This window comes from Narcine bancroftii, chromosome 2, assembly GCF_036971445.1.
Source record: "Narcine bancroftii isolate sNarBan1 chromosome 2, sNarBan1.hap1, whole genome shotgun sequence".
NCBI lineage: Eukaryota > Metazoa > Chordata > Chondrichthyes > Torpediniformes > Narcinidae > Narcine > Narcine bancroftii.
The window spans coordinates 309,526,060-309,543,554 of NC_091470.1; the positions used below are offsets into that span (position 1 = coordinate 309,526,060).

The 17,495-nt window shown below is 43.2% G+C and overlaps 1 protein-coding gene across 7 annotated transcripts in view; it reads left to right on the forward strand.

Moving 5' to 3' along the window:
- The window catches only part of LOC138755510 (coiled-coil domain-containing protein 178), a 369,060-nt gene that overhangs the window by 3,172 nt on the left and 348,393 nt on the right, over positions 1-17,495 (forward strand). For all 7 annotated transcript variants that reach the window (XM_069921624.1, XM_069921626.1, XM_069921627.1 and 4 more), the window contains 2 exons: positions 9,782-9,852; positions 15,571-15,710. In XM_069921624.1, coding sequence (XP_069777725.1) covers positions 9,782-9,852; positions 15,571-15,710 — 211 coding nt within the window. The remainder of the gene's footprint in view (positions 1-9,781; positions 9,853-15,570; positions 15,711-17,495) is intronic.

Here is a 17,495-nt window from a genome sequence, read left to right on the forward strand (position 1 = left end):
AACAAGAGGACATGAGTTAAGAGTTGAGGGGCAGAGGTTTAGAGGTAACATGAGGGGGAACTTTACTCAGAGAGTGGTAGCGGTGTGGAATGAGCTTCCAGGAGAAATAGTGGCGGCAGAGTCAATTTTATTATTTAAGAAAAAGCTGGACAGGTATATGGATGAGAAAAAGGTGGAGGGTTATGGTCATTGTGCAGTTAGGTGGGACTAGAGAGGAGTGTTTGGTTCGGTGCGGACTAGAAGGGCCTAATGGCCTGTTTCCGTGCTGTAATTGTTATGTTATGTTATAGCTCTCGAGGCATCTGAGGCAACGGGTGGGTGCCAGATCCCTGATGGAGACATGTCCTCCCTGCTGTCCGGGTACTTCATGTTGGTATGCAGCAATTTCACCCTTTCCACCAGGAGGTCAGTCTTGCTTCTCCTCGTGTGCTCCTTGAAAAGGACTGGATAAGGACTAGTGAGCCGGGCTGGGAGTGTAGTCCCTGATGCCGACCTTCTGTCGAATGTAAATATGAGCTCATGAGGAGTAGCATTGGTCGCAGTACAGAGTAGTGACCGAATTGAGTGGAGCGCGATGGGGAGGACATCCTGCCAGTGCAAATCTGGAAGGACTTTTTGCTTCAGGGCATGTTTGACAACCTTCCAGATCATGGTGTTCTCCTTTTCAACCTGCCCATTCCCCCAAGGGTTGTAACCAGTAGTCCTGCTGGATGCCTTGCCTCTCATCAGCAGGTACTGACGCAACTCATTGCTCATGAAGGCTGAGCCCTTCTTGATAGGAATATAGCCGGGATACCCAAACAGGTTGAAAATAGAGTCTAAGTCCTTCATAACAAACATGGCAAACGGAAAGCGGGAGTACTCATTGATGACCGAGAGAAAATAGATGTTCCCGTTCATGGAGGGGAGAAATCCCTTAAAATTGATGCTGAGCCATTTGAAGGGCCTGGATAAATTAATCAGGTACACTTTTGTGGGGTGAAAAAAGTGCAGCTTGCACTCAGTGCAAACCTGGCATGACCTGGTCATTTTCCTGACGTCTTCTATTGAGTAGGGCAAGTTGCGAGACTTGATAAAATGAGCCATGCGGGTGACCCCTGGATGGCAGAGCTCATTGTGTATGGTCCACAGTTGACCGGTGTGTGCAGAGGCACAGCATCACCTGGACAAGGTATCTGGAGGGCCGTTAAGGGCCCCTGGCCAGTAAGCAATGTCAAAATTGTTGGTGGAGAGTTCGATCCTCAACCAAGCAATTTTGTCATTCTTGATTTTGCTCCTCTCGGCGTTGCTTAACATGAATGTGACAGAGTGCTATTCCGTGAGGAGCGTAAATCTTCTACCAGCCAGGTAGTGCCTCCAGTGCCTTGCAGCTTCTACAATGGCCTTGTCGTGCACGTCAAAAGAATCAAAGACGTTGATCCGAACCAAGGCTTTTATTAACAAAAGACTGGAGCGTATCACATGTAAGTCGACCAGTCCAGAATGATCTGGGTCTGGCTAGGAGCAACCCTTTAAGACCTGCCAGTAGGCGTAGCTATGCTTTCAGCCAATCACAGCCATCCTATACTACAATATACACATATATACATCGGTGATAGAATCCGTACTATCATAGGCCTGAACCTCCTTTTCCACAGACGGGATCCGGAGCACATGGTCTTGAAGCGTCTGTGAGAAAAAGGTAACCGACCTGCCTGCCTGATTGAGGGTAGTGGCCAGGGCTACGTCTGAAGCATCGCTTTCCACTTGGAAAGATACATTCTCATCCACTGGATGCTTGGCGGCTTTCGCAATGTAACTTCGGAGGTAATTAAAAGCCATTTGGTCTTTGGCTGAAAGGGGGAAAGTGGTGGGCTTTAAGGGACCCACTGAGTGTAATATGAGGAAAATCCCCAGGCATCTCTTCAAAGCCTTTGAGGTCCCAGGGAGGGTAAACTCTAACAGGGAACGCATTCTATTAGAGTTGGGGCCAATTATGCCATTCTCCACCACGTACTCGAGGATAGCCTGGTGTGTAGTCCTGAATACACACTTGTCAGAATTGTAAGTGAGATTCAGGGCTCTCTCCGTATGGAGAAAGCTCTGGAGTTTGGTGTCATGGTCTTCCATGGTGTGACCACAGATGGTGACATTGTCAAAGTCGGGGATGGTAGCCTTCAACCTATACTCGTCCACCGTCCTGTCCATTTGTTGCTGAAAAATAGACACCCCATTGGTAGTATTGAAAGGGACCCTCTGTGTATGGGTTGTCCTCAGAATGGATTGGCAGCTAGAGATCGGTAGCTTTCAGGTCGATAGTCGAAAAGACCCAAAACTGTGTGATATTGTTCACCATATCCGAAATGCAAGGGAGGGGTATGCGTCCAGGAATGTGTTTCTGTTAATTGTTTGGCTATAGTCAATCACTAGCCTGGACTTGTTTTCTCCCTTTACAACCACCACTTCCACTCTCCACGGGCTGGTGCTGAGTTCGATGATACCCTCCTCCAGCAGGCGCTGGGTTTCCGTCTTTATAATCTTCCTGTCTGCTGCACTGTACCTCCTGCTCTTGGTGGCAATGGGCTTAGAGTCAGCACACAGGTTTAGGAACAGAATGAGGGGATGGGTTGATGCCTCTGCACACACCGGTCAACTGTGGACCATACACAATGAGCTCTGCCATCCAGGGGTCATCATGGAGAGGCTGCAAGTATCCTGGTTTTGAGGGCCACTCCTTCCGAACCGGTAGTGGAGGAAGAAGACCAGAAAACTCCAAGGTCACGCTTTTAAGGTGAACTCAGAAAATCCAGACCCAACAATACTGGAGCACAGAATTCATCTAAAATGTACATGCGAAATTTACGAAAATCCCCCCTTTCAAATGACAGATGAACTATACCGTGTTTCTGTACTCGTGTCGAATGGGATTGGGACACTAGGATGATTTAGTAAGCCTGTGTCAATCAAGCACTTAGTCAAATATCTGTTTACCTTGACCATCACCATTGAGTTGCTGAGCTGGTGAGGTCTTTTCTGGTCGAGGACCAGCATTGTCAGGTCACCGGAAACTCTGTATTCTTCCCTCGAGTGACCCCCTCAATCCTGAGTTGACCTGCGCAGGTAAGATGGCGTCAACCTCGTGGCGTGCCAAGATGGCCGCCCTCCTTCCTTCTCTGACAATGATATTGCCGAATTCGAAATTGGGCCACTGCAAGATGGTCGCCAAGCCTTTTCGCACCATTTCCCTAGGCGGTGGGTTGTACAGCAGGTGATCTCGGGCGAGTCCGGGGCAGATGGTTTGGGGCTGGAATTGGATCCGGGAGCAGTACAGGCCGTGGGCTTCCCTGGACCTTCCTTCGTGCGGCAGATCTTTACCATTTTCCCTTCTTCCCGCAGCTGGAATACACCAAGTCTTTGGCTGGGCAGTGGGCATGGGGTGATGTTCCTTGCTGCAAAAAAAGCACTCCTGGGGTCGGGAAGCGGCTGTCATTCGAGTGGGGGCCGTCGTAGCAGGAGCAACCGGTCCTTGGAGGTGCTCATCTGAGAGCGCGAGTTCGCTGGCCTCGAGGTCGTCATTCTTGAGACTGGCCTGTTCCAGTGATTTGGCCAGCTCAATGTGGCTAGCAAGGTTCTTCCTTCCCGACTCAAGCAGTAGCTGCCTCACATACCTCGAGTAGACCCCTGTGACCAGAGTGTCTCGGATCTGTTCATCTTCCAGGACGTGGCTCAAAGCGGCCTCATACCTGCACTTAGCCAGCATCCACAGATCCAGCAGGTAGTCGTCAATTGACTCTCTGGGCTGTTGGCGGCGTAGGGTGGACCAGTACCTCACTAGGACCTCGGTCAGGGCCTTCACGTAGCAGGCCTTCAGCGCCTTGACGGCAGCCTCAAATGTTGGGAAGTCTCAGACGACTGCGTACCCCTTTGTTCCTACTCTGGAGATGAGCGCTGACCTCCGGAGCTCGTCTGTATGGAAGACGTCCCTGGTTGTGTTCAGGTAGGCCTGGAAGCAGTCTAGCCATTATGCAAACTCCTCAGCCACATCCGGGGACTGGGGGTCTATTAACAGCATACTGGACTTGAGCAATGCCTCCATCCTTGTTTGTAAGCTAATAAAATTGTGGCATAGATAAAAGTTCACACTCGACTGGAGGGAGAACAAATGCTATTATTAGCTGAGGACATGAAATTTAGTGCAAATGCAAATTGTATAGAGGGTACAGAGAGTGTGCAGAGAGCTATAGATGGGTTCAGTGAGTGAGCAAGAGACTGGCAGATGGAGTACAATATGAGGTTATTTACTTTGGAAGGAAAAATGGATGATCAGATTATTTAAATGGCAACTGATTGCAACAGGGTATCAAGAACACAAATGGAATGTTGGCCTTCAGTGCTAGAGGGATTGAATTTCAGATCAGGGAAGTTGTGCTGCCCTGTACAAGATACTGGTGAAGCCGCATCTGGAGTACTGCATACAGTTCTGGTCTCCTTACTAGAGGAAGAAGTTACTGGCTTTGGAGGCAGTGCAGAGGAGGTTCATCAGGTTGATTCCAGAGCAGAGGGGGTTAGCCTATTTGGGGCTGTACTCACTTGGATTAAGAAAAATAAGAGAATCTTATAGGAATGTATAAAATTATGTAATGCCTAAATAAGATAGAGTCAGGTAAGTTTTTGCCATTGGTGGGGGGAGACCAGAATTAGGGGACATAGCCTCAAGTTCCAGGATAGTAGATTTAGGACAGATATGGGAAAGAACTGTTTTTCCCAGAGGTTGGTGAGTCTATGAGATTCGCTGTCCATTGAAGCATTAGAGGCTACCTCAGTGAATATATCTAAGGTTGGATAGATTTTTACAAAGTAAGAGAATTAAGAGATATGGGAAAAATGCAGGTTGGTGAGGATGAGCCTATCATCAGATTAACCATTGAATGGTGGGCAGGCTTGATGGGATGGATGACCTACTCTTGCTACTATTTCTTAATATTTTAATTCCATCCTGAATGTTCTTCCTATATCACTGGCTCTCCACTCAGCTCTGGATCACCACAAAAACAGCAACGCGTACATATGGCTGCTCTTCATTAACGACACCTCAGCATTCAGTGCTGGTCAAAAAGCTACAAACTCTGGGCCTCTGCACCCCATTCTGCAACTGGATCCTTGATTTCCCAATCAGAAGACCGCAGTTAGTATGAACTGGAAACAATGTTTCCTCCTCACTGATATCAACACAGGCGCATCACAAGGATGCATGCTTAGCCCACACCTCTACTCATTATACACCCATGACTGTGTGGCCAGGCACAATTCAAATGCTATCTACTAGTTTTCCAATGACACCACAGTTGTTGGCAGAATCACAAATGGCAATGAGAAACTGTACAAGGGGGAGATATATCAGCTCATTGAGTAGTGTGGGATCCTGTAATTCCTAGGAAAACAGAAGAAAATGTTTATCTAAATTAAGTCAACAAAGATTAAAATACAAAGGAAGAATATAAGAACAGTCCATTTTCCTTTTAAAATGTGTAAGAAGAAAATAATTATTTTTACTGGAGTGGATGAAGATGTTGCTCTTAAATATGAAGAGAGGCCTCTGATGCAGAGAAATCTCAGACCTGGAGTGATGACCAGGACCCGTCAGAGAGTTGAGATGCTAGGAACAGCAGCAAGTCTGATCAGCTTTCTGGCTGGGGAAGATGGCACCGCTCCAAGGAAAGCAGTTTCTTTAAGCAAGGTCAGATCATCAAATTCGAGTGACAAGATTAATTGCAGTGACGACAGGAAGTTTTTTTTCACATTTTCATCAATTTATGAAGGATTTGAAAAAATACAGCAAAAATTATGGAACAACGAGGGATAAGATTTGAAGAAGTTACTTCAATGTATGAAGTTAAATATGATTTCAAAGCTATATGGAAGGATAGAGAGAACATCGATGGTGAATTACAAGAGATGGCATGGGAAATGTGGAATCCTATGAAGATAATGCAAAAAGAAATAAAATATTTAAGACCTGAGGTAAGGATATGAATGAAAAATAAAAGCAGTTACCAGCAAACATAATGCAAGTACAAGAACAAAAGGCTGAGAAATGAAAAATAAAAGCAGTTACCAGCAAACATAATGCAAGTACAAGAACAAAAGGCTGAGAAATGAAAAATAAAAGCAGTTACCAGCAAACATAATGCAAGTACAAGAACAAAAGGCTGAGAAATGAAAAATACAAGCAGTTACCAGCAAACATAATGCAAGTACAAGAACAAAAGGCTGAGAAATGAAAAATACAAGCAGTTACCAGCAAACATAATGCAAGTACAAGAACAAAAGGCTGAGAAAAATCAGGAAGTAACGGAATTTTGGAAAATGTGAAAGGAGAAGCTGGAAAAATTGGAGTCTGAAGTGAAGGAAGAAATTGTTGAGAGGAAGATAAATTTAAAAAAATTGATAAGATGGAAAATTTCAGTAGGAGAAACAACATTAAAATTGTTGGTTTGGAGGAAGGAGAAGAAAAGCATGACATGATTCAGTTTCTCCAAGGATGGATACCTAAGGTTCTGGGGATAAATCAATTTGAAGGTCCAATTGAAATTGAAAAAGCACATAGAGCCCTCAGACCACAGCCACAATCAAATGAGAAACCTCACTCAATAGTAATTAAGTGCTCAATATACTGAGACAAGGAAAACATTTTAGACTTCCAGCAGAAAAAGTAAGAATAAAGAAAAGCCCACTATGGTTTGAAGGTTTTCTTTTATCCAGACATTACTACACAATTGTTAGTTAAGAGAAGACAGTTTAATGAAGTCCAGAGAAATCTTTGGGAAATGGGAGACAAGTTTACGCTGTGGAGCGTCAATGAAAATTGTACTACTGGATGGCAAAAGTAATTTTAATGGGTTACAAACAGGCATCAAATTTTGTGGAAATTTGGCCTTTAATAATAGGCTGAGAAAATGAGAGAGAATTATTCAGAATAAGGCAATGGACAAGTAAATTAGAGACTTTGTTCTGATGTAACACCAGGGAGGTGAAGGGTGCTGGAGTCCATCTGCTGCTGTTTATGGGCTTGAGGTAATGAGCCACATCCTGGATGATAGAGGGTGGTGAAGCTATATTCTTTAGCGCCAATAAGGGGGAATTCTACTATAAATGGAGTTATATTGATTATACAGGTATACAAACCTTTATCCAAACATCTAAAATCTGGAGAGCTCCAAAATCCGGCAAGTGGGGAGAGAGACAGGCAGCGTGAGTCGAACAGGTGAGGGGGAGAGATGGCAGCGTGAGTCGGGCAGGCAAGGGGGAGAGACTGGCAGCACGAGTCAGGTGGGCGAGGGGGAGAGATCAGCAGCGTGAGTCGGGCGGGTAATCGTGTCAGTTGAGCGAGGTGGGGGGAGACCGGCAGCGTGAGTCAGGTGGGCGAGGGTGGGGGGAAATGGCAGCACAACTAGAAGGGGGTGGGGGTGGACTTAAATCTGGCTTTCCGAAATCCAGAAAAATCCGAAATTTGGAACACACTGACCCCCCAAGTGTTCCGGATAAAGGACTGTGTACCTGTATTGATATTTTATTTTACTTTAGAGAATTGATTCAATATGGAATTTTAAATTGGATGATGGAGGAGATGTGAGATTCTTGAACCTTACCCTTAGTTATAAGCTAATGATTAATTTGGATTAACATTGGATATATTCAAATTCAATATTCAGAATTGAGTTCAAACATAAGATTTACATATTTGAATTTCTATAACGCGTTAGTTTAAGTAATCTTTCGAGAATTTCTTGTTTTCATTTTTTAGAGGGTTGAATCTTTTTCTCTTTTAGGGTTTCTGGGGGATTGGGTGGGTTGGGGGCTTTTCTCTTTTTCTTTCTATTTTCCTTTTTAAACTTTTAAAAGCCACATGATTGATTGTGAATAAAATGCATGTAATGTAATTGATTGCATGGCATCTATAAATAAAATTAATTAAAAAACCTTGCACTCAATGTTAGCAAAACCAAGGAGATTATTGTGGACTTCAGTAGGAAGTCAGGGGTACACAACCCAGTCCTCATTGAGGGCTCAGTAGTGGAGAGGGTCAAAAACTTCAAATTTCTGGGTGTCAACATCTCAGAGGATTTGTCGTAGATTCTCCCATGTCGATGCAATCACAAAGAAGGCTCGCCAGTGGCTATACTTAATGAGGTGCTTGAGGAGATATGGTGTGTAACTGAAGACGATCAAAAACTTATGCAGGTGTACTGTGGAGGGCATTCTGGCTGGTTGCATCACTGTCTGATGATGCCAATGGTCAGGACCACAAAAAACTTCAGAGGGTTGTTAACTTCCTGCGACATCACAGGCACCAGAGTTCACTCTATCATTGAGGCTGGTTATCTTTGCTTGAACTTTGGGCTTCAGGATGAAATAGAGCTGAGAATCATCAGTGTAGCAGTAGAAGGAGATGCTGTGATTTTGGATGATATGGCAGAGGAGAAGCATGTATAAGGAGAAGAAAATGGGGACCAGAATAGGCCCTCGTTGGACCTGCAGGAAAAGGTAGCAGAGGATGACAATTTGCTCATGTTGACTGAGAAAGTCCTATCACTAAGATAAGAATTAAACCAATTCAGGGCCTTACTTTTTGTGCACATTTAAAAAAAAATATTGTGGTCAGGTGGTTTATATGAATGTTGGGACTATGAAAAGCTGCTGCAAAACAACAAATTTTATTACTTGTTCATGACAATAAATCTTGAATCACTTTTAAATCATGGATAAGGGAGTAACAGACAGTGGAAAAGGGCTAGAATCAGTCAACATGTTGTATTTGTTTTCAAGGTGTTTCAAGGAGGCATCTCCATGAACATGCTTCTCAATTTGTTTGGAAATTGGTCCAGATAATAAGGCTTTTTATAACTTAAATATGGTCACTGATTGATTTTTTTTAAAATTCTTTCAAATCCACGCATCATGTAGAGAAATAACAGTTCATTGTTTCTGGGTGAAAATATTCTCTTAGAAATTGTGTAATAATTATGTATCTTTTTATTAAACACTTCTCCAAATATTCTAGTCCCATTTAAATTTGTGCTCATTTTTTCCAAATGTGATCTTACAAAAATTTTAAACAAGTTTCCAAGCTCAAAAGTGGTACATGTTTTTGGTTGGATTAATTTCTTTCCTCCTTGAAAATGAAATAATAATTCCCTTCCACTTTAATGCCTAATTATTTGTTTTTAAATAATTTTTCCACTGTCCTTTTGTGTAAAGCCTGCCTTTTAAAGATACACTGGAATTGATTATATAACTGTTGTTGCAAAGGATGGAGACTTTTCAAAGTGTTTGGACTTCAACAGTAATAAGAATGTAAGAAAGTAAAACTGGAGATCGCATGATCCTGTTCCATCTTTTCATAAGTACATGGTCAATTCTCAATAAAAAAGGTTAAGATGTTTGATAAAGTTGCTCAAAATGGTTGTGCTAGAGATGAAAGGACAAAATGTTTCTTGTGCTAAATTATCAAATATAAAAACACATTTTTCCCAGTGAATTCAGGAATACTACGCCTCTTGGAAGTAGATTCATTAGTGAGAAGTGAGCAGAGAAAAATCCTTGAAGAGAAATTATTCAACGTCCTTTTGGGAAAAGTAGAGAGTGAGGTTTATTGGATAGCTTTACAAAAGTGCTTACATAGTTGTAGTGGGATGAATAGCTTCCTCTGTCCCAATGTGTGATTGTTCAAATGTTAAGATGCAGACCAGATCTTTAATTTCAGTAGTAATTAATATGGGAAAAATATGGTGTTTTTCTGTAGGAACCAAATCCAAATGGCAAAGATGCAATTTTTAAGTCAATCTGATAATGGACTCCCTGTTCAAGAAAAAGGTATGTATGGTTCTGTGTTTTACTTGTATTTATATAACATTGCATTGTTTTGATGCTAGTGACTGCTTTGACAAGACAGCATTTGACTTCAAGAACCCCCTGTGAAGTGATCAATGGAAAACACTCCAATAGTTGGAGTTTCACCTTGCACAAAGAAATATGATTGCACTTGTTGGCGGTCAATTACCTTAGTTCCAGAAGATCTCCAGGGGATCGTCAGGGTAGTGTCTTTCACCCAGTCATCTTTATCTGTATTAGCGATCTGCTTTCCATCATAAGATAATATTTGAGGATGTCCATTTATGATTGCACAAGGGAGATTGCATTCCGCGTCATCAAATGAAACAGCCAGACTTAAATGATATTAAGGGATTAACTTATAAGTGCCAAGTAACATGGTGCACGTAAAGACCAGTCTCCACCAAGATCTAGGCTAACTACCTTTCGTTCACATTTAGTGATATTATCCTTGCTGAATTCTCCACCATCAATATCCTAGGGATGGGGGAATGAGATATCATTGATCAGAAACTCACTTAATCACCTACTACGTGCAGTGAACTGGGATTCACTAGTAGGGTCTTGTGCTAATGGCTGGCCCCATCTCCTGGCTCCACCTCCATCTGCCCACATATAATCCTGGTTTCCCACCTCAACCCAGAACTCTTGTGAAGACTACTGTTGAACCCTACCCTTAGTTATAAACTAATAAAAGCATTTGTTCTCCCTCCAGTTGTGAGAGCTGTTATTCATGCTACATTGTTATTGGCTTATTCCTTAACGGTGGAAGCGCTACTCAAGCCAGGTATGCTACAGATAGACCTTCTATCCCCCGACATAGCTGATGAGTTCACATACTGGCTAGACTGCTTCCAGGCCTTCCTGAAAGTGACCACAGACATCTTCCACACCAAGGAACACAGGATATCCGCACTCGTTTTGAGGGTAGGAATGGAAGGGTATGCAGTCATCAGGGACTGCTCTACGTATGATGCTGCTATCAAGGCATTGAAGGCTAGGTACTTCGTCGCAGAATGAGGTCCTAGCGAGGCACCAGCTTGCTCTCCATCACCAGCAGCCAGGAGTGATCATCGATGACTACCTGCTGGGTCTGTGGACGCTTGCCAAGAAGTGCAGGTGTGAAACGGCGATGGGCCATGTTCGTGAGGAAGAACAGATCTGGGACACTAGTCACAGAGGTCCACTTGAGGTACATGAGCCAGTGACTGCTCGAGTCGGGGAAGAATCACCTGGCTAGCCACGTTGAGTGGCCAAATTGCTGGAACAGGCAAAGCTCAAGAACAATTACCTCAAAGCCAGCGAGCTCGCCCACCCAGGTGAGCCCTTCCAAGGACCGGCTGCTTCCATGACCCCTGCCCTAATGACTGCTGTTTCCTGTGCCAGGGAGTGCTTTTTCTATGTTAGAGCCAGCATCCCTGGTGTTGTTGGGTCTGGACTGCATGTGTCACTTTAAAAGCGAAACCTTGGAGTATTCTGTTTCCCTCCCCTCTGTAACAGTTCGGAACGAAGGGCCCCTAAAATCAAAACCCACATGCAGCCTCTCCGCACTGAATATTGACCAACCCCCCCCCCCCCCCCTTTCGTCCCGAATCTGTCCTAAGACTGCAAACCCATTGCTTCCAAGAGCAGGAGGTACAGTTCAGCAGACCGAGATTTTATAAAGTCTGCGACACAATGTCTGCTTGACAAAGGTATCATCGAACTAAGAACCAGCCCGTGGAGAGCACAAGTGATGGTGGTAAAAGAGGAAAATGAGTCCAGGCTAGTAATTGACCATAGCCAAACTATTAATCGGTACACACTCCTGGACACTTACCCTCTCCCTCGAATTTCGGACATGGTGAATGATATCACACAGTATCAGGTCTATTCGGCCATCAACCTGAAAGCTGCCTATCACCAGCTGTCGATCCGTTCCGAGGACCGTCCGTATACGGCATTTGAAGCTAACGGTCATCTCTATCAATTCCAGAGGGTCCCTTTCAGTATTACTCACAGGGTTTCTATCTTCCAGAGGCAGATGGACAGAATAATGGACAAGTATGTGTTGAAGGCTACCTTCCCCTACCTCGATATCACCATCTGTGGCCACACTTGGGAAGACCATGACGCCAACCTCCAGAGTTTTATCCACACGGCGAAACCCCTGAACCTCACTTATAACACTGATGAGTGTGTGTTCAGGACTAAATGGCTTGCAATCCTTGGCTACATGGTGGAGAATGGCATCATTGGGTCTGACCCTGATAGGATGCACCCCTTTTAGAGCTCCCCATCTCCAGGACCTTAAAGGCTTTTTCTTCATATTACGCCTAGTGGATCCCTCATTATGCTGATAAGACTCACCCTTTCTTAAAAGCCACCAATTTTCCCTTCTCAGCTGAAGCCCAAACAGTTTTTATCAACCTCGTGAACCACTTTGCAAAAGCCACCATGCATGTGGTGAACGAGAATGTACCTTTCCAAGAAGAAAGCAACACTTTGGATATAGCCCTGGCTGCTACCCTCAACCAGGTGGGCAGTGGATTTTTTTGTACTGACACTTCAAGGCCATGAGCTCTGGAACCCATCTGTGGAAAAGGAGGCTCAAACCATTGTAGAAGCCATGAGGCAGTGGAGGCACTACCTGGCTGGTAGGAAATTTACGCTCCTCACTGACAAGTGCTCAGTCGTATTCATATTCAGTAATGTCAAGAGAGGCAAAGTCGAGAATGACAAAATTGCTAGGTGGAGGATCGAACACTCCACCTACAATTATGACATTTTCTATTGGCCAGGAGCCCTTAATGACCCTCCAGATGCCTTATCCAGAGGAAGCTGTGCCTCTGCACACACCGGCCAACTGCAGTCTAAGCATATTGAGTTCTACCATCCAGGGGTCACTCACATGGCTCATTTGTCAAGGCGTGCAATCTGCCCTACTCTATGGAAGATGTCAGGGAAATGACCACGTCTTGCTATGTCTGTGCAGAGTGCAAGCCATACTTCTATTGTCCTGCAAAGGCGCATCTGATCAAGTCATCCAGGCCCTTCGAACATCTCTGTCTATTTTGAGGGACCTCTCCCCTCCACGAACGGGAACAACTCTCTCTCATTGACCTAAAGACAAGTACTCAGCATCATAGTCATTCAAGGCCTCAGCCATTTCCGCATGACTCAATATTATTTCTCTCCTCTCATCTTCCCAGGACCCAAGTTCATTTTACTCACCCTTGTAGAATGATTAAAAAAAACTTTTAACTACAGCTTTTAAATTTTGTGCTAGTTTACTTTCATAATCCATTTTTCTTTATTGCATGCCTACTGGTTCTCTGTTGGTTTTTAAGATTTTCCCGATTTGACAGATTCGTACTACTTTTGTCAACTTTGTATGCATGAGCTTTTAATTTTCTTCCGCATTTTATTTCCTTAGTTATCCAAGGTTGGCTCTTCCTACCCTTACTGTCATTGTTTTAACTTTGAGCAAAATGAAAAATATCTTTAAAAGTCTACTGCTGTTCCTCAACCGTCGCCTTATAGCTTGTTTACCTTGCCTGCACTTGCCAACTCTTCCCTCATCCCATTGTGGTCTCACTTGTTTTGGCATTATACCAGTACCAGATTTAGGCATAAGCTAAACAAGCTACAGTTCAGGGCTTCACAATCTGCAGGGTCCTCAAAAATATATCATTGTATGTTAAAATTATTTTTAAAATTACATGCATTGTTTCCAGGCTATATAATATATAATCTATGATTGTTATCAAGCCAACCAAATGATAAATATGTATTCAGTAAGTACAATCATTTGAAAATAATTTGTATTGTAATTTTTTTTAGCTATATATAGCTTAGGGCCTCACCAAGTCTAAATTCGGCACTACATTATGCACTGGTTTTGCATCATAATATTGCCCCTCCATTTAAATGAGAATCACGAACAACAAGTTTACTCATTTTACCTGTCCGATTTCACAGCACCGGATCTAAGATAGCATGTTCCCTTGCTATAATGGATGTGCAAGTTGAAGACCTCAATGACAACTACTGTTCAATTCTTGCATGTACAAGAAATGTCTTGCTTAATTGGGAGTGACTTTGGAATGTTGATATTTGGTGGCTATTTGGCTATTCCCGTCAGTCTATTTCTCCTTACTCTTCCTAATCTTTACCCAGGACGATTCAACATTCTGCTCCTTAGATCTTGTATCATCTCTCACTATCGCCCTAATCTCATCCTTAATAAAGAATGCTACCCATCTGCCTGTCCTCCTAGTTTACCTGTTAAATACAGGACAGTCACTCCACTATTTAAATATGGAACCCTGTTGTGAGCATTGGGGCAATTCTGTCTTGGTGAAATATGACTCGATGGTTTCACACAAGCTTATTTTTTTTTGTGCATGGTTGCAATAAAGGATGGAATTGTCAGTTAGTAAAGAATGTTTATGTAAATGTCCAAGGAAAATGGATTCACTCTCCAAATATTTAATTGGAGGAAATACCGGCTATCAGACAAGAAGTCAATTTGAAATTACTTTCTACAACTTCATATCCCACGACTCTATGTTTAAATTAGTATCAGGTTCCTTGGGTTGATTTGAATGTGGAGTAAAAACTATATTTTTCCATTTATTAAGTATATTATTGTCATCCTTCCTTCATGTTCTCAAGCATTCAGCTTTTTTACATGCCAGGATTTGTTTTGGATGAGCATAACCAGATACCGGAGATTTTTTAATTTTCTGTTTTTTGCCTCTACATTCACTGGAGTTGATAGAAATGTGATTCGGGATTGTCGGAAAGCTTTTTGTTCGTTGAAGCTTGGAATATTCTGCCTCACGTTTCGCATTTTTTAATGTTATTTTCATACTTGGCATTCTAAAATTTAACATTTTTAAATCACATTACCAAAAATTATGCATAGTGGTTCAAAATACCTTGTGGAGTATTATAATGTTGTGGTACATTGCTGACATCCCAGAAGATAGGGAGTTCAGTGTTCTCTTCTTTGAAAGGGGTTTGAATGCACCACCCTTTTATCTTGTACCCAAGCACAGTCATTTTATGTTCCACCACCTTCTACTCCTTAATTGTTGCTAAAAGTGGAACTTTAAAGGTTGTCAACGACGTACAGGTTTGGACATCTACTCAGTACTATACTGGAAAGCATTGGGGAACAGACTTTGTGCTTGAAGTATCTTGGTTATATGCTTAATTACATTGTGTGAAGCAGCATGTCACTCTTAAATGTGAGGAGACAAGCATTTAGCAGATTTTGATTGCTCTTTAGTCATTACATTTTGATCTGAGCAAATGGTCAAAATATAGTCAGCTTGAAGGGTCATGACTGACCATCCACAACATTCATGATAATTTCCTTGAAAATAGAACTAAAGGAAAAGGCAAAGCACTGAGAATACTACAGAAAATAGGAAGAAGAGGATAGCACTAAAATATTATGAAATATTTATCCAATAACCATACCTGTGACTATATTCATAAACTATATGTACTAATAGCCTCAGAATTTTATTGGTAACCTGCTATTGCTTTAAAAGATCTTTCAAAACACTTTTTTTGTCTTAATTGCAATTTGAATGCAGTACTTTTTGCACTTGTATCGTAGTCCAACTCATTGGTTAACTTTTTAGAGAGTTGAAAGGACAGAAGCTTTCACTAAGACCATTAACTTTGATTTTTTTTCCCAACATCAAGAGAAGAATGAAGTTTCATGGCAACTCCAGTCCTCTACATGTCATCACTACGATTGGGTCAAAACTTCATTACCATTCATTTGTAAAGTAATTCACCATGTCCATGAATTGGAAGAAAAGACTGAAATTTGGTTCAGGCAGGTATGACTTGAATAAATAGATTTCTGAACCTAGAATATTTTGGTGATATTATGCAACTTAATTTTTGATAACTTCCCAATTGCAGCTTGATCAGTAGGATACTGTCTGCACAGAGATATTGATAGGTATTGAGGTGGCAAAATATGGTTGACAAAGTGTCCTATTTTTAATTTTAATTTGGAGGTAAAGGACAGTAACTGGCCCATGAGCCCCTGCCGCCCAAATACACCAATTAACCTACAAAAGCCGTACATTTTTTTGGGAGGGTGAGAGGAAAACAATGCAGATACAGGGAGAATGTACAAACTTGTACACAGTGACAGATTTGAACCTGGATTACTGTCACTGTAATAGAGTTGAATATGAGGAGAAAAAAAAATTATTTAAATGGAAGGAGAATTCAGAAAGGGGTTGTCAGAGTGCTGCACTATCCCTAGCTCTTTCATTTTTCTAAACTCCTCCGTGGCGAGAGTGAGCCCCTCGGGGTGGGGAGAGGGGGAAAGCGGCGTGCCCTGGCACGGAGCAGTTGACCCTCGATGAGAATGTGGTGCCTTACCCTGTATTTCGGTTTGGCTGAGGAAAATTGTGGCACCATGATCAAAGGGAACTCCACCAGGATATGTGTGAATGCGTTGTCTGACAAAGTAACAAGTGTAAGGTGGGGGAAGATAACTTGGCTTCCCCCAGGGGCAATATTTGAAAAGTCCTGGTATGGACAAATGTCACTCTTTAAGGCCTATTAGCAAGCAGTGGGTTCACAGGAAGTCTGCTCTCAAGCGCAGTTGCACCACCTTAATATAATCATGAATGTCCACATGAACTGATTGCTGCCGAAGCGGAGAGGGATGGTTTGGGTGCCGAAAGTTCATGGGCCAAAGGGGGTAGAATGGTTACTTTGACACTGGTGTCAAAAAGGAAGCACCTTCCAGTCAGAGTCCCACATGTGGACGAAACTATCACAGTTAGCCAACCACCGCAGCCATTAATGAAGTTTGGTCATGGCGTTTCGCTGAAATGTGCAGGGTGGGCAGTATCAATGGGTCCTCACCACCCATTGTTGGTGATAGCAACATTACTGGTGGGTTGGAGGAATCACGCCTCTCTGCCTGCTGTGGCCTCTTTGCAGGTTGTGTGCGGGCCGTAGTGATTGTTCCGCTTTCCTTCTTTGGTCTCCAGAGTACACCCACCCAGGCTGTAACTTTCCTGGGGTCACTGAAGTCCTCATCGACGAGCAAGATTCAGAGAGCAGACAAAGCCTGTGTTCCTCAGTAAGGGCGAGCATCTCGCTCATGAAGCCAGATGGGACCCTGTCCCCCAATCTGTCCCTATACAGCAATCCGACAGCACCCTCACGCCGTGAAAGCCAAAAGTTCCAGTTTAAAACTCCTTGCTCTGGAGGGTGCCACAGGAAATGGATGACCCTTGTTGCCGTGTCCTGGTTGAGTGAACTCACCACGTAATAGTAACGTATTGGCAAGTGATCTGTTGGAGGTGAAACTGGACCTTGGCCTGTCCGAAGCACACGTGTGGCTGCGACGCCCAGAACATTGGCAGCTTCAACGAAACCATGTGAAGAGCCATCATCTTCAGTCCAACTGGCAGTTGGACCTGTCAAGGTCACCAAAGTAGCATGTGTGCTACCGCCAAGTGTGGAAAGAATGACCCATACCCAAGGAGTTGAAGTCGAAGACTGGTTTATTGCCCTAGAAACTTGGCTTATTATTCTCTCCCTGCTGCTGACGACAGGAGTGACGTCACGGCAGTGTCAACCTTGGATTTGTCAGC